The 24,893-nt window shown below is 34.1% G+C and overlaps 1 protein-coding gene across 4 annotated transcripts in view; it reads left to right on the top strand.

Annotated features, from left to right (window-relative positions):
- The window catches only part of LOC123696966 (lysine-specific demethylase 3A-like), a 132,273-nt gene that overhangs the window by 48,935 nt on the left and 58,445 nt on the right, over window positions 1-24,893 (top strand). For all 4 annotated transcript variants that reach the window (XM_045643365.1, XM_045643364.1, XM_045643367.1 and 1 more), the window contains one exon: window positions 7,795-7,909. In XM_045643365.1, coding sequence (XP_045499321.1) covers window positions 7,795-7,909 — 115 coding nt within the window. The remainder of the gene's footprint in view (window positions 1-7,794; window positions 7,910-24,893) is intronic.

Here is a 24,893-nt window from a genome sequence, read left to right as displayed (position 1 = left end):
TGTAATTCCCTCTTGTTACTTTCGCATTTATTATAAGCGTAGACTCTTCTTTACTTCTTTCTACTTTATTGAAATCTATCATTTATTTTATTACGGCTTTATCTTTATTTTCATTTGCCGTGTTTATTAACTAGCATGTATCAATTATGTAAATGACTTTGTTTGGAAGGTTACGCTTGAATCTAATCTGCAACAGTGAACGCGCCTTGGAAAGCTAATTAGCATATAATGGCATGTGCACGGCCTAATACACATACACTTACGTATACAAACGTGCAAGTTATATGTATTATGCATTTGCGGGCAATGTAGGCACACAGCGCATACAAAGTAGCTACTGATAGCCACACCCCGATAATACTACTATCTCACTCACACCTGTGATCAAAATAATTTACTATCTCCGTTATCCCAATCTAGTTTATTAGACCGTTTAAATTTTGAATAGATCGAGTTATGTATGATTTTCCGCTTCATCGGTTGATTGATTGCAGAGCAGTTTTTTTTTATATCGAATCGTTTTATGCAATGCCACACAAAGTCATCCCTTGTTATTGTTATTACGTCGTCTTGGAAGGAAATAGCTCATTTAACCCGCTTCGATGTTTGCTTTTGTTCTTTTCTAACTTCTTTGTTAGTCGTTATTGTTCCTTTGTTCAGCGATCATAAAGCGACCGCGCCGGGGCAAAACTATTTATAAACATTCGTTGATTGAAATCTATTGTATTGCACTATTTCATATTAATTGAATCTGACCTACTTTTAGTCTTTTTATCAGAACCTCTCCAAAACAGGTGCTTTGAACGGATAATATTTTTGTATATTATGTATTCGTGGAAGGTAATAAAGTTCTATATATGGGCTTTAATACGTACAGGCGGTTTCTACCGTCTACAGCCCACGCACGCCCACCCCGTCGCATGTTTCAGCTACGTGAATAAATCTCACCTGACAACATACAACCATAGCCCGCATACAAGGCTTAGTGGCTCTATCTCGAACCGATATTAGACTTTCGAATATCAAACGCTGAGAATTCCATGCAATTGTTTCACGGAAGATGTCTGTTAGCGCAGTCGTGAGCGTGATACCAGCTAAGTTCACAGAGTCACGGCGCTATTGCGTTCCGATTTACGATAATCGTCTGCTGCATTCGAGATGCGCTATTATGCTAATCTCCTGTTTTGATTTAACAAGTCTCGACGGTTGACGTCATTTACGAGCACGATTGTATAACTCGCCTTCATGATTATGCCAACCGATTGCGCTTTTATCCAATTAGTTCGTGTATAATACAAAGGTTGATATTATGCTAATTATTTGGTTACCGTTATTTAAATTACATCGAGTTTCGCCTCGCTGCCCACTGAATAACGCATTTTTGTATTTCAGCTTGACCTTAATTCTCCTATTGTCTTCCATTACTGAATGCTAATTATGATGCTGTTTTTTATAAGTTAAATAAAGTTAAATTGGGTTATTGAATAGTTTAGCGTTTCTTCGTCTAGTTACGTTCCATGAATATAAATGGGATTGTGTGTTATGAAGTGAGCTTTAAAATCAGTAATCTCATTAGCATAAAATAGCAATTTCGATCGAGTTATTTTATTGTTTAATAGGATGAATGCCAACAGCGGTAGCTAACCTTATTTACGCCGTAATCTAGTTAGAGAGGGAATATCCATGCTCGTTGGCAATTTCGTTTGTCGCTTTTATAGATTTGCTTTGGCAATCGTATAGGAATGTCAACTGGCGGGTTTGTGAGGGATCCTTATGGAGACAGTTAATTGAAATTTTAATTATAATTTAACCAAGAAAGTTATAATTTATTGTTATGATATAATCAAGGATAAAGAGTATTGACAGTGGTGTTATGTAAATTTATAACACGTCACCATTCTTCGTAGAAAGTTTCTCACAACTAGTCTAATCCTATTATTTCAGAGCGATTAGTGTGCATCACGTGCGAAGTGCGAACGCTTATTGAAAAGAATCCATATTTACACAAGGATTAAAATACATGAACGTATTTTACTCAACCTTGAATGAATCGTAAATACGAGTAAGGCAAATACACTTTTCGTAGTACAATGCTATTACGTTCATTAGAGTATTTCACATCTTTGAAATGCATATTACATGTACATACATTGGACAGTTGTTTATTCAATTTAAATAGATCATTATAATTTTATACCAAAAGGAGGACAAAGAAATAGGGCCACCTGATAGAAAGCCACAAACGTCTATTGTTAACCACAACAATTATTCCCAAAGGGTGTTCACCTGGTTATAGTCCCCATACAATCATTGTGTTCTCAGCCTACGATAATATATAGACTATAAAGTATACAGTATAGAGCATAAGTTGCACAGTGCAGTGATATGATATCGATAATATATACAGGATACATATGCAGTATAGTATGCAGGGATATAAGAAAGGTCAGACTGTCGGCCAGCGCTCTCATTATGTAATCACTTCAACCATAATGAGCTCAGTTACGTAACTGTTTTTAACTCGCCGATAGATAATTCACACATAATTAATTTATTTCTTAGTGAATAGGTTCTAGTTAACGATGTTGTGATTAGTTGAAACGTTACAAATTAACTTTATCTTTGGAAAGTCGCTTGGGAAATAGTTCAATGTGATTATGGAACGTAATTACAAACGTAATGAAGGTATCATAAATTTAGTACAAAATATACGTGTTTATTAGAAAACAATATGGTAAACTATTCAATGTCCAGTAAAGAAAAACTCTCACTCTATCATGCGTAACAAATATGAAATAACTGTCATGATGGGGAATAGAATCAGTATTGTAAACGTTGGACATCCCAATATACGAGTTACAAAAGCTAACGGGAGTAGGAGATAAGTGAATATAAATCACCCGGCGGTATTAAGTGGGCCGTTCACCCGCTATCAAAGATCCTGTATGTATAATAAAATCTTGTGACAAATTTATGTTCTCATTTGGAAAAGCTTTTGCGATTCTGCCAAATAAATGGCGTCTTTATTTGAAATCTTGGGGAAAGGAATAAGTCGATCGGATAAGTTGCGACTGTGGTGATTCCTTTCTCTTTGTGACGTTAAATCGATGTCTATGTGTATTATTACTTTATATGCACTAGACATGGCATCTTCTGCCTTAATTCAAAACTATTTCTGGATATTTTCTTTAATCTAAGCACCGTGTGATTATTTTTGTTGACAGATCAAATATTCCACAGATATTTGACACGTTTATTGTTGAAATCGTGTTCAATTTGTTTCAATCCTTTCCTAAGCTTCTATGAAAGCGAGTACATAACAAAGATCGCTGTGGGCGTCAAACCTTACACGTGGTGAAATTTCCGAGAAATTACTTCCTTTGACCTTATTGAAACAAACTTGTTTACTGTTTAAAAGCAATCAACTCTGTTATAACTTCCTTTCAGTTTTCACTTTTAAAAACTGTTACTAACATTATTTAATTGAATATTAAAATTAACTGGGAACTTCGTCACGTTTCACTGTTACATTATTTCCAGTGCGACATTTTAACAATAGAGCGCGGGCTGTTGTTTAATCAAGATTCAACTATGTTATGAATGTGTGCTCTGTTGCCATGTGAACACAATTCGATCGTATTCGTGTAATTTATGTATACGTGTATTCAGTACCTGTGCGCTACGGTTCACTACGCCCTCGTACAATGCCTATCTTGTTTATTGTGCATATAAAAGGCCCTTCCACAAAGCCTCTGGCTTCTACTTCGACGATAATATGCAACCTACGCTTGGCTCGTTAAACATATTTGATTACATCGCTCTTATAAGTTACAGCACCAATTTTATTGCCGGAGATTGTAATGTTGGATAGGTAGTGTGTGGGATGTTATGGTTGTCGATATCGGCTATTTGAATAAGCTATAATGAGCAAACGGTACTCGTAATTACAAGAGCATTAATAGAAAATTGCTTAACAGTATTCGTGAAGCTTTTTTTGTTCCTAGCTTAATAAACATTGATTTGATTATTCTATGAAATAACAATATCAATATTGTAGTGATCACATTTATTTTATTGCTTCCATATTTTATTTCCTAGTTATTCGAATAATAAACTTAGGTACTAAAGTTAGAAGCGTCGAACGCTAGCGTGTTGATTAATTTGTGTCGAAACGTGATTTTCAGATGCGGAACCCAGACGAATCTGATTCGCTACGGGCTGTGGGCTAATTACTTCCTAACTTCTTTGCATTCATATCTATTGCAAGCATTTAGTTTTTACACTGGCACTTTAAGTAACGGTGGTTTTGAGGTCGAAGTTCAATCCAAAGTTTTACGCAGACAAAAAGAGAAGAAAGTTTTAACTGCAATTAGTTTTTAGATTAGATTTAGCATTAAGTTTGTCAGAGTTTTGTCTGCTTTAATTGCCGTATTAAATGGATTATTCAAATGGTTGAGGCTAGAAATTTCGCTTGCAAGTTGAGGGTAATATTGTTGAATCTAAATTCTTGAATGTTTTATTATTATTTAGTTGTATAGTGTGTTAGAGTAGCACAAAGTAAGAATTGTAGGCTCCAAGGTGACTGATATACAAGTAATACATTGACATAAAATGGATCGTTTGCTTTTATGTGTGTCTGAAATGCCCTACGTTTAATGCACACCACGTTTCAGAGGCTTGTCTAGTAATAATATTTTATGCCTTCGTGTTATTTCATTCTGTTTTAGTGTAATTGGGATTTTCTTATGTTACTTTGTACATGTAATACTTACGTGTTCACAGATACTGCGTTTTCTATTTATATGTAGAGTTGACCTTTCATTTATTACTCTCATCAAATATTTGTCTCTATAATAATATGTAAAGTTGTATACAAGATTAAATGCTTATGTCAGTTATTGTGAACACTCCCTGAGGACGCGGGTCAACGCCAGCGATGTGGATTGAGGAAATTTTATACAGTACATTTCTAATGAAAGGTTGAGCTTTATTTCCAGAATAATAAATATCTGAGTAACGTGAATTATATTTTCATTCCGTAGTGCTAAAGTATTTAAGCTTCGTTGTATTGTGTTGAATAATTCATCTTAACATCTCTCTCATTAAGGGTAAAGTACGCTTAACCACAAAAGTGGTATGACGGAGGCGTGAAATTAAAATGAAAAGATTTCGTAATTGAATACTATGCGTATATTCTCGAGGACGTCGAAATGGGAAGGAGCAGGTGTAGAGGCATTAAACAGGCGCATGCACTCGCCACGTTACGGTTCTGTCATTAGTGTCAAGTGTTGAAATGGCATACGGTTCGTGAACTCCGCTAGGGAGGGCGCAGCGGGGAGTAGTAATATGAAGAAATTGCTACTTCACCCTCGTTGCACGCGAACGCGGAATTGTGACCTTCTTTTATGACTCATAGTGAAGGATTAAGTTATATTTCACGTGTTACGTGTCATCGATCTTTTAGTTCCGCCGGTTGTTAATAGATGGCGGTAACTGTTCGAAATATGATACATTGAAGTTTATAAAGACTAAGCTGCAATTTAATAGTCAGTTTGTATACCTTTACCTAATGATTAAATAAATAAAATATTTGAATCTTATTTGGAAAGAAAGTAACAACGTTATTGATTGAAAATCTATTTAAGTGAAAACAGAAACACACATATACATATTCCACATTTTCAAAAACGTAAAGAAATCAATATTGTACATTATCGTATTCCGAAGATTAGAGGCTAAAAGCATGATGGTTGTGCAATCAGCGCCGTGGCCCACTTCGTCACATTGCGTTAGGTCAGTCCAACGTGCGGCCACTTTCTATATCATACGTTACTTTCACTTATACTTTTGTTTTTATCTTTTAACTCTTTTTGAAGATTAGTGAAAATTTTTATGTAAGGTTGTTAAAAAATTCATCTTCTTACCTAATAGTAGTAGGTATATCTAATCATTTATGGATACCTAGATGTTTATTTAAAAACAAAAATTTTCTATTTAAATGAAGGTTACATATCAATAAATGTTTACCAGCATTTGAATGTTTTACAATCAAGGGATCGACGAGTGATGCGTTCAATTTATTGTTTATTTATTTAATCGTTTGTGCTTTGATCAGATTTATACGTTTTAGTTCATTGATCTATTTTTACATATTATATGTTTTCACGCAAGTGCGATAACACTATAGCGCACAAATATATGTGTACTATAGACTACGTTTTGTATAAACTAGTAGGTATTATAAACGACAAATTTTAATTTGAAATGTACAAAGGGATAGATTTTACATTGAAACATACATGAAGTTTGTATAATAAATTATAAGCAAATATTAATATGAACTGTAAGCAGTTTATAGCTAATATAATTGCGTCTCATGGCTGTGAACAGCTATTAAAGCATGCAAGCGTCTAGTCTCAAAGTGGCGGCACAACGAAGTTTACTTAACACGATAGCTATCAAAATACTTCCTAGATCCATAAACTGGCTGTTTGTCAATTTCCCGATGACGCAGCGCGCTGTCAAAGCATAATGTTCGAGCTCCGAGCTTGTGCACATAAACAGTTCAGGCCTTTCTGCCTCCCTGAGGGAGAACCGCCCGCCAGTAGGGCTGCGAACGGGTGAATTCGGTTAGACGACCTTTTGTTGGTTATAAATCAACGCAATGATGATGAATATCGACGCAATGAATGTAATAATATAAATTGTTTTGGTGCTTATATTATGTGCTCTGAATTAGTTTTTGTTTTGGGGCTAAACAAAAGCTCGTCTTGATTATCTATAATATATTTCATAGATAAAGTTTAAAGTTTGTTTGGCAGCCCTAGCCACAGTTGCCCCAATTTCTTCGAGCACTAAGAACGTTAGAATGTCGTGTCAGTACTCTACGTCCCTTTTATATTTTCAACGATGTTTTATGTCTACAGCTCAGCTGCCTTTAATGGTTTTATTATTTTAAATCTTATTATAGAAGGGAGACAAATTTTATTTAAGTGTTTATGTAACAGAAGAATTACAGTTTTATAACAATGGAGATCTAGAATATTTTAACACATTCACTCGAGCATTATCTTTCTTATTAACATATCTCCAATTCTAAATTTAATTTATGATGAAGGCCCAAAGTGCAGATTAATTCTGAAGGCGTCTATTAGTCTTGTCGCATCTGGAGTAAACGGCCGTGTAAATGAATGGAACAATTCTAATAGGGCTTATCGCTATCGTTTATCAATCAGTATAAGTGCAGTGAGCGGTTCATTCCCGCAAGTCAGCAATGATCGAGGTGCGCCGCTGACTTGCCAATATCAAGCCTGAAGGCTAAAAACGCTGACTCATTGTATTGGAAGACTCGTACATCGATGACTCGGCCTCAATTATAGTATAAGTTCATTCCTTCAACGTTAATACTATTAAATCATCCCTGCTGGTAACAAATCTCCAGATTTCTTACTTTTAAAACGATTCCGTTCCATAAATTTTGATTACGAGCGGCGGATGCGACGTCGAAGATTAGAGACGGCCTAAATTACATTTTAATGAGACCGCAGAACGGTCGGTTAATCACGAACAGTCAAACAATAACCATTATCTTAATAAAGCGTACTGTTGTTAATTTGAAAATAATACTGTCATTTATGCTTATGCAATAGTTTGTACAATAATTCAGTAATATCGACTATTACCATGACTCTACCTACTAGACTCTACTATAGTTATTTTGTAGAGTATGATTTGTACGATTGGTATGTTTTGTACATCGTATAAAATTATATAAAAATGTATTTTTATTTACAGAGAGTGGAGCGAGAAGCGACCAAGAGTCCAGCAACCACTGGAGGTAGAAAAAAAGCAGCTGTGAGGAACAACGGGCAAATAAACCCTACGGAACCTACTCCGCCCCAGCCAGCAGGTAATATTATATTCGCTACATTGAATGTGTACAAAGTTATGTATCTAAATAACATGTTATAGTCTGAACAATGTATGACGATGATGACATCAATTACTCATTTCTTAAACAAACGTCCTCATGAAACGTCACGTCCTTGAAAACCTTATTTCAATTTATTAAACTTCGTTCGTGATCTAGGTATAATTTTTTAAATATTATACTACTAGCGGTCCGCCCCGCTTCGCCCGTGGTACATATTTCGCAATAAAAGGTAGCCTATGTTCTTTCACAGGGTCTAAAGGTTGTCTTTGCCAAATTTCATCAAAATCGGTCCAGTAGTTTATGAGCCTATTCATTACAATCAAACAAACAAACAAACAAAGTTTTCCTCTTTATAATATTAGTGTAGATAAATATGAAGAAAACACGAAGAAAACAATTCATTGACGTTTGTGTTTGTAATTGACATGACAATGCCAACTATTTTACAATTGTATTTTTAATTAAAGTCATGTTGAGGAAATAATATGGAAAATAACAGTAGTGTTTGTTTACCTTAACCATTTACATAGATCCGAATTCTCGCAAATGGAATTTCATTTGTGTTTTATGAAATGTTGAAAATATTTTCTTATTTCGTACTTTTAAACTTAACTACTAAATAAAAGGTTAACATAAAATATTGTTACTTTGCCGGAAAAAATACTTAATTATGAAACAGTGAATGCTATTAATATTGCACATAACAATTATGCGATTGATATTATCCAGTGATTAAATATATTATGTAAAGCGAATAGAAACGATAGTACCGCATAATAAACGGTCTTTTGGGTATAAGGTTTAGTATGGATTACACGTAACGTTGTAGCCTCAAAGGCTCTCGGGGGATCCATTCCGGATGCTTAATAGTGGAGGATTCAACCATTCAGGTGCATTGCTTTAGTCTGAAATGAAATTGGATGTGCATTCAATGGTATTTCCATTGACTGCTATGTATTAAATGTTTCACTGATTTCTGTTGTTACTGAGGACTTGTATAATGAATAGACACAGCTTTAAAAGAAATCGAGATGTAAAAAAGAAAGTTTGATTAATGACACAAACTATCGTTTGTAATTAACGGCTTTGTTTGTGTGATAACGTTTTGCATTGATTAATGAAGAATAATGCACATCAATACTTTCGTATTAATCAGAATTAAGATAATTATTGAATTACGTAACGTAATAACGTAATGGCATATAGAATCTATTATTATCGAATTATTTCCAACAACTCAACGGGAAATAAAATAGCAATTGATTTATATATTGTGGGTTCAACATAAATCCGAGCTCGTATACTTCCTCTAATGGAGGGCTCGGACTGGCGATTGCAGTCGAGAATCAAGATGGATGACGCCCATTTGCTATGAAATGGAATCGGAACATGTGTGTTTTTCACACGAAAACATAACCTTTTATTTGTTACTTGTCATGTCAGTTGATATAACGTATTCCACTTTGGATTTTAGAGTTTAATGTGTTTACTATTAAAATGTACCTTTTAGTTCTATTTAAAACTAGATATTTTTTTTCTATGGCTTTTGAATTATAATACCGTTGTCAATATTAATAATTAAATATTTCGAAATATTTAGATTTTATTTGAACGTGCTTCGTGTATAAATATGGTTGTGTTATAATAAATTTCGCTTAAAATTTTAATATACATATTACATAAGGCACAACATTGCCTCTGATTTGACTAAAAACGCAATTTCCATATTTATTCTCTTCGTCTCCGAAGCACACTTACCTAAGCACTTTCCAGGGAGAAATATAATGTTTACAGTCATTTCTATTCGTATCACATCAGCTGTCGACAAATAAGAAATTAAATTCTACGTGCGTCCTTCGGCTAAAAGGTTATCCTTTGACTGAAATATTGTATCCACGATAAAGGCTGATAAAACGTGCTTTCATTTCGGCCTGTGTTCGTGACAGGGTGTCCGTGTGACGTCACGGGCTGGTTGCTACCCCTCCCAGGGATGTATTGATATTACTTTTTAATAGACACAATGATCTATTTTTGATTCTCGTAAGATATTCAAAACGTATATAGATGGATGTATTAATTAATTGTTATCGACCGCATTTGAGAGTCGTGTAGGTACTAGGTAGTAAGAATATTTTCACATGGATTATATTTTATTTCAGAATGTGCGAATAAATGTGTTGTAAAATTAGCTACTTACAGTTTATTAAAATGAAATATTTAACTACTTACATTTAAATTAAATGTAGATACAAACTAACTTTGGATAAATAATTTTAACCTTCATTACTGCCAGTACCTACATATTGACTTTAGTTATTAGCCTATATACCAACTATCAAAAGTCATTTAACTTTATCTCTAAGATTAATTGCTCAACTACTCTACGTATTTGTGAAGTATCTTTAACGGCAATATAATATTATGTACATTGTACATTGTATTATAGCCTTTATAGCCCTACTAAAATTGTAAATTACAATGAAGCTCTGTATTGTGTAATAATATGTATTATGACCGTTTGAAACGTCTCGATGCAAAAACACGACCCGGTATACGAAATTAATTTTCGTAAATCAACCGTTCCCTCTTTTGACATTGTAATTTTCATGAATGAGTCGCTTTAATTATTCTTGAATAATTCAAAATAAATTAAATTTTGTAACCGTGACCGATGCGTATTTACATAATAAAGAGCTGTGTCTGACACCTTGTATTCGAACGACCGTTCGTTCGCTAATATATATTAAAATGTGTATCGTTGTAGTGTGTTTTATGGTTATGTAAACTCATCACGATATACCTTCTCTTAATATACCCCATAATTTGTTCACATAAGAATATGTTACATATTGATAAGACCTGGAATGTTTATTTGTTATTCCGACTTGAATAAGGTTTATCCATCTACTGTATGTATTATCGTAATTGGAATTATCTAAACGGTACCTGTTTCACTTAATCATTTGTCCTTGAAACACAAGAATTATTTCACTTATAGTATAATTTTGAGTATTAATTGAGCAAAATAATTTGAATATCTGTACCCATAGTTGGCAACTATGTAATGTATTCAGACAGTAGCGAACTTTATATTGGTTTCAAAGTTGTGAACACTTAAAGTCCCAAACAAATATTGCTCGGATTGTTTCAACTTTTCCGTTGTTCGGAAGTTCGGTCACTTTCGTTGGAGTAATGCTGGCCTGTCGGTGAGTTTAAAACAAAACTGGTTTGAAAGGTTGTTACTGAATAATATCGTAATTGTTTGCGGACCGCTTTGTAACTTTAGATTGGAAACGAGATGTCTTTCTCAATCTTAGTTTAGAAGTTATTATTGAAAAACAAAGTGAGAAATATTTCAATTTTACGTAAATATAGAATGAATGTAAAAAATAGAACAAACAATGTTATGAACGTAAGAACTTTCTCATTGAAATGTTAATGAAATGAACTTTCAAGAAATACATTTTCAGGATCGTAAATGGAAAATTATGTTCTTCCATCTTAACTTAACAAAGCTTCTTAGAATTCGTATACACCGGGTAAGTTTTATATAGCTGTAATATGTACTGTTTAACAACTAAATTAATATCACATACCTATAATAAAGTAATTTAATGCGCGTCATGGTGTTAGATAGGGCTTGGTTTGAGCACGGTTCACTGGTACTTTTCATATGGTAATTAATATATTGATCTTCTTGCCGTCGCGTCGTACTAATGGGAAAATAATCTTTCTAGAAGTCTAGTTGTAGATGTAGTACATACAAATATACAATGGTGGAAACGACAGTCCTTTGTGTCAGTTAAACGGAATTCGGATATTGGTTCCGCGCTGCTTCGCTTGTTTACTGAACAATTTGCTTTTAATTGGTTTTGGCGACCATCATTGTGCCCCTGGCCACGTCCACCCACCATCTTTTTTATTCAAAATTCAATTAACGCGGTTTAATGAATCTCTTTATTGTGAACCTTTTTTCGGAACGATCGCGATGGGCTTATTTACATTACGGTTATTGACAACCAGTTTTCTAATACTGTTTTATTATATTGTGATTTTATCTAAAAGCGCATATATGAATAACATAATATTATCATACTTCTATCTTCGTTTTTATTAAAATGAACAAGTTTAACAAGTATATGTTTACACACTTCAGCTTACGCTGAACATGTTCGTGTAGTTGTACTCACTGGTTATTGCAAAACCTCCGGTTTTACCTTTCAAACCCAGTTTTAGCTGATACCTATCATAATTTAACATGTTATTTAAAGGACCTTTCTTGGAAACGAAATGATAAGAGACAAAATATTTCGCATATTACTAATTTAATTGGTACCGGTATACTTTATATTTGAGTCTTTATTACACGGTTTTGGGGTCAATATTACCATAACTTTAAGGACAGAATTAATTGAGTGCTTTGAAAACTCGTTTCGATATTTTAGATATGGTCGACGTGAGTATTAACAAATGTACCTAGACATGAGTATTTATAAAACAAGTTTCATTATAATAATATTATAGTACGTTGACGCTGTCATATTATTTCGTGTAGGAAACGCGTATTTTTGGCACAAAGATTAATTTTAGAGATACGTTGGTTATATAACGAAGTAATCTGCATTCTGGTCGTGATATTACGTGAAATTTTACGTATATATTCACGTTGGTGCGCAGTTTGCATAACTTTACATATTTACAGCTACATGAACATGCACTGGTGTCGTAAATTTCAGAATGAGTACATATTCGCATTGCATCTGCATTTCAAGGTTGAAGTTATCATACCTAGATGTTTCTGTCTCTAGTGTTTATATCTATGCATCTGCATATAAATTTCTAAGTTACGTTACTGTTTTAAGGCGTCGATGGTAATGATAATGAATTACATAATTTGGATGCATAAAGCGTTCTAATTGAATGTGACCGATTTTCCATTCTCATTCACTTTACTGATTTACGAGTAGCGATAATGAAACCCTTCAGCCTCGAATAGAATCACCCCAAGCTGTGTTCCCCACGTGCACAAAAACAGCCGCGCTAACACGTTTCGCTCTACACATACAGCTTATACCAGTGCCCTTGTGAAGTTGGAATACGTAACAATATTAAATTTGCATGCCGACGAAGCCCGAGGGGAGCGGCGGGTGGGGGCGGCGCGGGGGGCGAGGGGGAATGTGTCATGAGCGCTTAGTTCGTGCCTCGAGGGGTCGCGCGGTCGGGGCGGCAATCGTGCAGGAATGCGCCGTGCTCACCCCGATCCCTAAATTCTAATCCACCTGATTGTAATGAGGTGAAACGAGGTGTAATACAATGATGTTTTGGCGGCGAGCGGCTCAACGGAACGGAATGATTGAGCACTGAAATCGTGGCACGCATCCGGCTGCAATTACGCGAAGGTCAGTGACACGCAACTCGTAAGACGTGATTCACTACGGCTTAATTAGAAACAAAAGTGCGCTAGCTGCGTGAGCGGGTTGTTTATCATTATTTACTTAATGGGCGCTGTTTAAAAACGTTTTTGTCGATGAACAATGATTTAAATTTAGACCAACATGAACACACATTCAAACAAATATAATCGTGTTAAATAATTGCTTTAATAATGAATGTATTTAAATATTTATAGGTATAAATGGGGATAATGAATTTACAAAAACAAAGTTGAAAACAATATTAATTAATTCGCATATAATAATTAAACGATTCAGTAATTACAATGTCCAAGCATAGTTAGATTACAATGGGAAGTGTAGGAAAAAATATGCTAAGCGTATGCATAGATTAGCGTTAAGATTATAAGAACAATAGGCGGGGAAATCGACACCGTGAAACCCGAGCGGCACCTGCGTAAGCATAATAAGTCGCATCGTTAACGTCACGTAGTCGTTACGTAAAGAACAATGGCCGGCTGGAAGGCGGCCGTGAACGCGCCGCGAATCTGTACAACTATTTGTTAAGTTTATGCATTCAAATCGTATCCATTTATACAATATTGATGTGGAATCGCTAATACGATATACCGTTTCCGTCCCTGTCCACTGTATAAACAGGAATTTACATATTTTTCGTGCATCGCTCTGTTTGTTTTGCGTGCAGTGATTGCGTGTGCGGCACGATAATCGAATCCTATTTCGCCGATGCATCGTTCTTCATCAACCATTCTGGTTTAAGCCTTGAAATTGTTCAGGGCTTTCTACGTTTATTCGTTTGGATTGAGCATTTAAATTTAAATAGACGGTTCTCGTTAATTACCTGCATTTATAAAGGTTTATTTTAAATTAAGAATATTTGATTGTTTTATTGCACAGATAATCGTCGTTGCAGTTTATAACTCATGTATTATTTATTTTAACCAGTTGTTTATACAACAGTCTTCAAAGATGTGTATTTATACTATATACAACAAACAAACAAATAGAATATCCATATACTTTTGTCTCCTACTTGTAATGGTTTCTATTTTTCCAATGTCTTTATTAAATAACTGAATTACGTAACTCGTATAATATTATAGTCATCACTTCTATTTCGAGATTAATGCTTTACACAGTCGAGTCAACATTACGCTGCAATATGTGTACTTTCACCTCAATGTACCGTTACACGAACTGGTCCTATCTCAGTCACGTCGCTTTATGTTCTATAACCTAAGCTGTTAGTAATAGCCATTCGTATATCAACCTTATCTCTCTTTTAAAATTTATTGTGCGACAGTAACGGCTCGATTTATGAGTTTATTGAGATTCAGATCCTGATTTGAATAGGTTTCGAGCTCTGTGGAGATGCTCTTAAACTATTCGACTCGCTTAGATGTCGTCAAAGGAATAATATTTGTATTTGAATATATCACCATGTAAAATACTTTGATGACATATTCAACGTACGTATATGGGCTGATGATGATGATGATGATGATGATGATGATTCAATGATAAGAATAATAATTGTTAATGTTAATTTGATAGGAACAAGAAGCTAGTTTATATAATGACTTTGTTTCCACATGTTAGCAATTATGAACTGTTTGTAACGTAATTGGGATCAGTTGAGTCACCAGCCACATACGGCGAATTCCTCGCTGTGTCGAATATGTTTTTCGCCCAATTATGGTCTCAGTCCGTTATGACTTTTATTTGTCCCACAAATATTAACTCGAAACCGGCCCTACATTTTATAATAGTCATTGCGTGAGGCAAGGTATATGTATGGCTGTCTAGATAATCTCATGCAACCATCTCCCTCTAATCGGCCCTGAGCGTGTGGATTCATGGCCCCCTTAAAGGGAATTCGCCGTTGAAACGTAATCGGTTCTTAGAAAAATTTATCACAACCCTTTCTTTAGAACCTGCCCAGTTTTTATGTTCGGCGGCTGTGTACGTCGTTATTTCGTTGATTAGGGTCGTAAATCTGAGTGGTTTTTGAGATAGCTCCGACTATTACATTCTTCACTCGAGCGTACTTTCGCTTACAAAATTCGTAGTTATGAAATCGTATCGCCTAATTTTTATCGCGCGATATCTATCGCTTAGACATTCAAGGTGAACAAACATTTTGTTTCGATCGTTTCATTGACCTTTAAGCGATAATTATCGGCGTTTCTGATATCGAATATTAAGATGAAATATCAGCCGATAAAAGCGGGTCGTTATGTAATCGGTCGCATTGTATTATACGGTTAGTTGATTGACGTTCGAGGCCTTTCGTGCACTTGTAGATGGTATCCTCGTTACTCGTATGCATCGTGAATTGATTTTATTTTATCGCTTGTAGCAATCAATTGTCGGAGCGGATCGACATTCAAGTGGGTTAAATCAATTAACATCACGATCACTGTTCATCCGCTAAGATGCGCTCGTATTTCGCTCGTTAATTGTCTTTTTTTAATGTTTACTTAATGAACTCGAACTCATTATACGTTTTACCTTCATCTGATTTATATGGATTTATTAACATTGAAACATTTTTTGTTCAATGAAATATAAATACGTTCAACGTAAAATGTTAAATAATGTTGCATACAATTATATTTAAGTGCATTTCCCAGAATAAAAAAGATAATAGCGAGTGTAAGGCGCATAAGGTCAATAGTATAGATATTGCAAAAAAATTGTGCAATTTGCATGATGAAGTTTGTTGAACGAATATTATTCATAATTAAATTTGATATATGTATATGTAATGATTATTTTATAATTATTTTGTAGTTTGTAATTTATTAATAATTATGAAACAGAAAGAGTAAATTAAATGTAAATATAGAGAAGCCACCGCCACGTTTATTTCAATTACAGTTATTACGTTTAAGAGCTATTATATAAACATTTCTATAACTAATATTATACTAATATTTACGATTAGGTACTTAATCGTACATGACAATCCGGCTCGAAGGACCAATGTTGGGGGTTGGGGTAAATTATAAGATTTAAGATTGAGATTTGAGATATTTAATTCTTCAGTAAGTATAGACTGATGGGATGAGATGAGATGATCTATGATGGAGATCTGCCCGGTGCGGAATCCGACTGCGAACTAACTATGTCAAATTCATTAATTCATTATAATAAAAGATGCAACATCGACGGATTGTATTCAGAGTTGGATTGTCTGTACGATGAGGTACTTAATCGTACAGTATACAAACTATTTTAACAAAACAAGAAAACTTTCCATAGTAGGCATTATCGTATAATCACTATAAATCAATCGTCAATGTTTCGCGACTCGACCTATTTGTTTGATACTGCTACAATATGGTGTTTAATATAGAGGGCTGCCAATACATTTAACAACATACTTAAATACTAGCAAATGTAATAAAAATGTTAAGTGTTATTGACTATAAATAGCAATGTAATAAGCAGTAAGTATGCAAAAAGCATTCATTACTGTGCGCGTATCGTACGTGTTCTAGAATATACGTAATTGGTGTAATAGACTGAATAGTTGAACTGGGTCATATCTAGTAACAAAATGATTGAAACAGTGGGCTGTGGGTGCACGCCGCACAAAATGGCGGATCCGCAGCGCAGTAATGGCAGCCGGCCTTGGGTTTGCTCGCAATCGCAATCAACTTATTATTCAATCTCATGTCGCGAATTGGTCCGAGGTCCAGCGGCCATTGAACTCATAATAGCTAGCATACTGTTTTGCCATACATTTATCAGCAAAAAATCTAATGGATATTGCTTGAATTATAGTGCACAGATTTTAAACGTATTATTAAATGGAACACGCTTTTAAAGTAGCAACATCTCTTTCATTGTTTTGTTTCAGCTGTTTAAATTATAATTAAAATCTTAATCAATTTTTGAAAGGTTTCACTGATTAAAGTTATTTTGCTCCAGCTTCAAGATGGTAAACTTTTTAAGTGAGGTTACATCGTGCTTTTGTAAAGGTCGTCGTCTCCGCCCGTGGCGTTGACGCAAATCCGACACAGTCCGTTATGTCCTCCCAGAGAACAATAGGTCCGTTCGCGCTACCCCTCTAATGAGAAATGTTTGTTTTTCAGTTTCACACAATAGCTGCTCTCGTAGCCACTTTCGTTATTGCCTGTAATGTTCTGACTTTCCAAGTGTTAATAATGCCCTCAAATCTACATTATGCACGGTTTCGACAGTCTCGACGAACCTTGTACCGTAACGGAAAAGTAACGCGCTGAGCATACATTGCGGATCGCCGATGAGTACGGAATGCATAATAGCCATCTAAAGCAGGTTGTAATTTAGCAACGATCCAAAGAATCGACCTTGATTGAAGGCTCATTAGGCGGCGAAGTCGAGACGGGAATACGGTCGAACCGGTCGTGGCTCTGCATGATTTATGCCTTACGCTTTACAAAGATATTTTTTTTTCTCCGGACCGGTTTCCCCGATGGTTTTGTTGCGCTACCTGGACGGATAAAAAACAGAGTCAATTCGTTTTGGATCGTAATAATAATACTGAATTCCTTTTGTGGAGCATGCGGTCGTGGAAACGTGATGTGCTCACTGCAGCTTCATTATATTAATGGATTCGACCGGATGAATGTTAAGAGGAGACCTTTAAACTTTATTGCATGTCGTTAACGTGTTCTTGATGTAGGAATAAATGATAGCTGTTGTCGACTCTTGCTTCTCGACATGTTTAGGTGTTAACAGCTACTATTGATGTTTAGCTGAGCTTTCGTAAATTGAATAATTTACTTGTTTGAAAACTATAGATGCAACTTTACGTAATACAAAGGTTTCCAATCGGTAGTAATTATGCATGGTTTAAATGGTAATAATTCACGTCGGTTCTCAGAAGCCCGTTGTGTTTTCCACATACTAATGTGTTTGCGTTAAATGTGTCGCCGCGTATGGATATCGATGCTACAACGACCTCTACTTGACATTGGCGTTTGTCCTCGCTTTAACCAGTTTTTGCTTCATTTTTTGTTGAATTTTATTTATCAGCCGCCAACTAATGTACCACCTGCCGCGGTCGTTACCCGCTTAGAAAAACTCCCCTCTCCCAACAAAAGATATCCCCGAAGTTATTCTTACTTATAATTATTATGGCTCACAAAGCGTTTCGGGTAGAAAGGCAATGTTTTTTTGTTTACATACAAAAAATTGCCCTGTAATTCTTTTGAAAAGAACATTCCTTTGTCCGAACATGCGTGTACCTGTTTTTTGCTTGTAGAAAAAATGTAAACAATTCATTTCACAAGGGATAAGGATCTATTTGCAACGATGTGTGTTTAATAATAATATGTTATCCCGGTCTAGCTAAAATATCGCATGACGTAACAGCAAAATATATGGGACACTTCCACATCTTAAACGTAATTTACGACGCCGAAAGTGACATTATTACGGTCATTTAAAAATCACCCACAAGAATTCACATCACAATTCACTTAAATAAATGTTATTTATTTATTTATTTTATTTATTAATACTTTATTGCTCTTAGAATCATTACAAAAAGACTTAATCTAAGGATACATTACAACAATTGGCGGTCTTATCGCTATGCAGCGATTTCTTCCAGACAACCGGACGTACGAGGAGAAATTAAATTAGAGGAAAGGTGAAGGGTAGAGCATAAATATATATTTATAAAAGAAATAAATATAAGACTAAATAAATTACCTGCGTAAAGATATATCCATATAATATTCTAGCTTTCCGCCCGCGGCTTCGCCCGCGTTTTCAAAGAAAAACCCGCATAGTTCCCGTTCCCGAGGGATTTCCGGGATAAAACCTATCCTATCTCTCAAGTTGGATCGAACTGCACATGGTGTGCGAATTTTATTATAATCCGTTAAGTGGTTTAGGAGCCCATTGAGGACAAACATTGTGACACGAGATTTATATATATTAAGATAATAGATACAATATAATATATTCACAATCAAATAAGAATATGTTTTTACATTTAAACTGTCTATGATCCCATAGATATCAATAATTTCGTTTGCATACATAAATTGGCATACAATTGGTCCAAACAATATTTATACTATATAGAGCCATATTGTAGCGAATAGATTTGTAACCGATAAATATAGAATACAAATAAATTGATGTCGTAACAAAGTATAACGATGAGACAATCAAAGGAATTGTTGAGAGACATAAATCTCTCCATTCACATTTAGTTAGATATTGCCAACTTCTGAGAAGTTGCGAAGTTTTCGAAGACATGCCAAACTTTTAATGCTCTTTCCGTGGTCGATTTTAATAATAAGAAAACTTGTGTACTTTAATGTTGTATAAGACCGTTAAATTAAACTTTTCCATTGTTATGAAGTTCGCTAAAAATAAGTATTTAATACTCGCAGAAATTATTTTGGCCACGAAATTAAAAAGGAATTTTTCGACAGCGCATTCTAATGTTTTATTTTACAAAAGTAAAACGAGTTATTTTTATTTGAATCATGTTATCGCTATCGTTTCATCTGACCTTTGTTCGTCGTGATATTTAGTCACAATTAGAAACAAGAGGTAACAAAGGCAGTAACCAAGTACGAAGTTGACCCTCGCGACATGTGCCTTCCACTTAGGAATGATAATATGTTTTGGTAACCTTAACGAGTCAGCTCAGATGACCAAATTCTTCTAAACGACTGTAAGATAAGTCTTGGTTTGTTTTCACTGTGTATATGGCGTTGGCTTATTACGAATTTGTAACGTGATCCGTTTTATAACTTTTTGTCAATGTTTAAATAGTTGCTTACGTGACATTTCTGACGTTGCTTATAATATTACAAGATAAATGCTTTCACGTGGCTAAAGCGTGGCAATGAAGTTGAAGATTATTTACAAACGAATTTCAGCTGTTATAATAATATTTATGTCAAACAGTTTTTTTTTTTGTGTTAAATGGTTTAAAGTTCAAATATCACACATAAATACGGTTAAACAATGATGATACAATCGCATTATATTTTTGTAATCTGACGTATTAATAAGAACATGATTTTAAATAAATAAGTCATTGTACAACCTCTAGATACTACTTAATTGACAATAAATAAATAAGATAGCAGATTCAGTGGAAATACGTCGATAATATCCCCAAATATGTAATATATGACATTCACGTCGGAGACCACTTCCATAAAAGTCGATAACAATAAAGATAAAGTCGAATCACGAGTCATTAAACACGGAACACCGAACAGGTCCGGTGACACAATACGGCATAAACTTTCGCTAATTTAAATATTAAATGCCTTTTGAATTGACGACATCTGCAAATGAGATGACCACACCCTACGCGCCGGTCGTCGGACACGATAATTTATTAAGCTGGCCTATCGGAAATTACAATCGATTTCGGCGCCACTGCCCTTTGGGATTCTATGCTTATTATGTTTTAAACGTTGATTAATCTACGGTTATAATAACTGGTTACACCTTGGAAAATGTTTAATCTTGTGTGAGAAAATGGAAAATATATTACTTAATAATGAAAATATATTTTTAATGTGTTCTGAGTCTTACTTGTTTCTATTTCTATTTTTATTAAAAGTTAATAAATTTGGTTTTTACTGCAACTAAAGTTAAAATTAATTTAATTAATGCCTCCATATCTGTAACTCTTAACGAATCTTCTTGATTATCATTGATATAATACATCCGTATAAAAAATAACACGTTTTTACTGAAATAGCAGTTATATTATTTAAAATTGTAAAAACTATACACATTATTATTTCGCAGATAAGGCAAAAATGTTATTAAGACTTACAGAGCACGTTCATAATTTAATATCTTCAATTGATTTATGATTATTACGCGCGCTATTTCATACTTTGAATTGCTGGGAACTTCAGTTATTATCATCTTTATTTTAAAAATTATATTAATAATACTTGGCCCACTCAACGCATAGTAACGTCTGGAATTAATTTGCATAAAACAGGGTTTATAATGCAATTGTCAAACTCGATTTTGACTTACTGAACTATAACATATGAGACGGCGCCTCTGCATGCTTAGAAAGTGAACATACTTTCTATATGACATCAATCTTAATGCTATAATCCGATCCATCATAACACGCTGTGATCGTCGAGCTCGCTGACAGTACCATAACTTCATTCACGAGTCTAATAAGGATGGATTTATTTATACTGTGACCCCAATACAAAGATAACAGCTTAGCAACGCTGTGTCATTCTTCTATGACGATATTTAAGTCGACTTAAACTTGGTCTCAACAATATACACGTCCATACTCCATATAAGTTACGCAATATCTTTAAACAATAAATGTTATCAACACCTGTGTAAATTGCTATAAGTCTTATTTACTCGGTTGAAATTTAAATTGTTTGTTTAATGGCAGACTATTGCAATCGTATAATATATATCGCTTTTATCTTAAGAATACAAATATTATCTCAGCTTCGATGTAAATTAATGATAAGCGCGGTAAGATAAGGATATAAATAATCTATCAAACAACGTTCTATCTTACATTCTGATTACATTTTGATAAAATGTACGTTATTATATCGGCGTATAAATATTGTAAATAGATTTGATTCAATACTGACTCGCCGTAAAGGTCACGTGATGCTGAGATAAGAATGGTCTCGAAATAATATTTATTAGCAAATTCGGTATTGGCAAACCACGTTGATATGAAACCAATTAGTTCGTATATATTGTATTGACTGTAATTATTCAAGCGGCTCTTTCACTGCCGTACACTGAATACGAGCCATTCAAAAGCCTATTTGAGGCTGGCATTTTAGTATTATATGGCTCAATGAATACAAGTGAATATATACAGTTGCATAACTATATTAAAGTGTCTGCTACTGTAATATTTAATTAATTGTACAAACATTTTGTGACGTCTGAATCTCTTTGTACACTTTTCAAAAGTGTTTTGTAGGTTCTGCTACTTAAATATTATGTTATATTTAAATTCAATAACATTTTACATTTCATGTTTCGTTTTAGTTATCATTTATATTTCGAGAACATTCCTTCCTTATTGTTATACATAATTATATACAGCTAAGACAAGTCTAAAAATAATTGATACCTACATGTTTTCATATTAAAACCAGCCTTATTAAGGCAATGAAATGATTGTATAAATCTATTGTAATAATGTCTATTTGACCCCCATTTGAATACGACCCAAGAACTACTACATTATTTAGTAATTTGAGCTATAATATAATCTCTATAAAATGATAACTCTGAGATATGGTATTGCTATTTGATAGGGAGTACCTAATTTTAACATTCGTGTTTAGTATCAATGTACATTACTGTTCAATTTTTAAGATAAACTATGGCCCATAATGACCGAACGATAACCGCTCCTTGTTTCCATTTATTTAATTAAATATACCAAGTGTATGCAGTGTATTTTTAAGATAAGATTAGAAATGTATTTGTAACTTATTGGGCATGTCATTAAAAATGTTATTATTAATTTGAATTTGCTAGATGAAAAGGGTTTAATTCGTTTTTCGTAAGTTGCTTTTTATTAAATAATATTATTTTCCATAATATGCTGGAAGTAAACCACTTCGAAAGAATTTTTTTTTAATAAATAAACCTCTAGCTGTTTATAAATTCCGTTGCTCTAATTACGACTATGTGTATCTTTTAGATATATGACTATCAAACACTTATATTTACAATGGCTGATAAAGTGATGCCGATAATTACAATGCTTTGACTCCTTATCACTCGTCATAGATAAGAGTAATTAAAGCCTTATCAGTGTTACTAATTCTCTTTTCTTTTTTCAGGTATGTACATGATTTGGATAGAAAAATGTTGGAAGAAGTAAGTTTTGTTCTTAGTTATGTGTTAAATAAATGAATACCTAGATGTTTTGTAATTCGCAACGTTAATGAATAATTCTTGAATATGATATTACTTTAGTTGAAATGGGATCTCTACAGAGTTTTGAAGAAAGTCCGTATAACAAAGTTGTAATATAACATTAAAACTCTGTGCTAAACGTAAAATGAAATCGACCTTCACCGAACAAATACCGCAATGCAGTCTCGAACCTTCTCATTATTTTATCCGTGTTTTGAAACTTTATTTAAACCAATTAAGATTTGTTTATAAACATTTCTTACTTTATTCGGTCAAATTCTTTCAATCACACTATTAAAATAAAATATTTGTTTTCATTCCTTTATTCTGGCATTTTGATATTGTTGTTGGTAATGTTACGTACAGTAATCGATTATAAAATCATACGTGCATCGAATCGAAGCGATTGTACTTTCTCCTTATCACCTGCGCCGCCTTGAGGCGCAATCTATATGATTTATAGACCGAGCCGTGGTATTTACCGGCCTGAGATCATCCACATCTATAATGCAATTAGGGCTGCTAACTCCCTTTTGAATTATGATTTTATTTCTATTCAAAGTAAAGATAACATAATTGTGAAACCTTTGAATGCGTCACATTGTCTAATTTATAGCCCCATTTGTCGCAGGTTTCCAATCCGTAGTATATTTATAACAGTTGTCTGCCCTTGGTCGTTATGATAATTTTTTGAATTAATACGCTTTTCACAGTACAGAGTTGTTTTATCTTATAAATATTGACATGTCGAATTGTAGCAGTATAGTTTAGGATGGTAATAAGAAAGAATCTTCTATAATGATCGCCATTCGCTTTCCCTGACATGAGTGTTAGCGACAACCCTACTCAGGGAATCCAGTCGTGTCGCGAATAAATTTCCCATGAGGCTCGTTGCGTTGGTCACTGACCTGATTACCGTTTTATCTGTCAACTTCATGTGACTTATCGGGATAGAACTGCTAAACAATCGAGAACGCAATTAATAACGGAATAATCCATTCTATTAAGTGTCGCGTGACTAATACTTGGGTGAATTACTTAAGCCCTGATTTATTAAACTTGCTGTATTTTATACGCTGTTTTCCTATGTGCTTCTTTTGACGTCAATAGCCGTGATTCAAATGGTAATACAGATGCAGTTTAAGAGATGATGTAATTTTTATATTCAGAGTTCAGACATTTGTTCGTAGTATTATCAAATATTTATATATGGATCTGTTATAGCACGTATAAAAATATCAAGGAATTTGGATATTTTGTGTTCTTAAAATTATATAAACGGTATGTTGCCAAGAAGAATGTTTTGCTATTTTAGTTGTTAGTTACGATTTATGCAAGTTCGACAGATTTCAATAAATTAATGAACACGTGAACTATATAATGAACCTGTTGACTATAATTAACAGTGGAATCGAGGTTAAAAGAAGCATAACATTACATTCGTCCTATTATAACAACAATAGGAAACTAAGTTTGCATTATAAAACATACACAAATAATCATTAGCTATTCTTGCCAAAAACGCAGACATTCCCACGCGTTTACGTTTCTCACGCAAAATGCAGAGCTCGTTACATTGAACAACTGACAGTAAATGCTGACACTACGAAAATTATTTGCTGAGATGAAAT

This window comes from Colias croceus, chromosome 13 (genome assembly GCF_905220415.1).
Source record: "Colias croceus chromosome 13, ilColCroc2.1".
NCBI lineage: Eukaryota > Metazoa > Arthropoda > Insecta > Lepidoptera > Pieridae > Colias > Colias croceus.
Note: the sequence above shows the minus strand (reverse complement) of the source record. Positions and strands in the feature narration are given on the sequence as shown.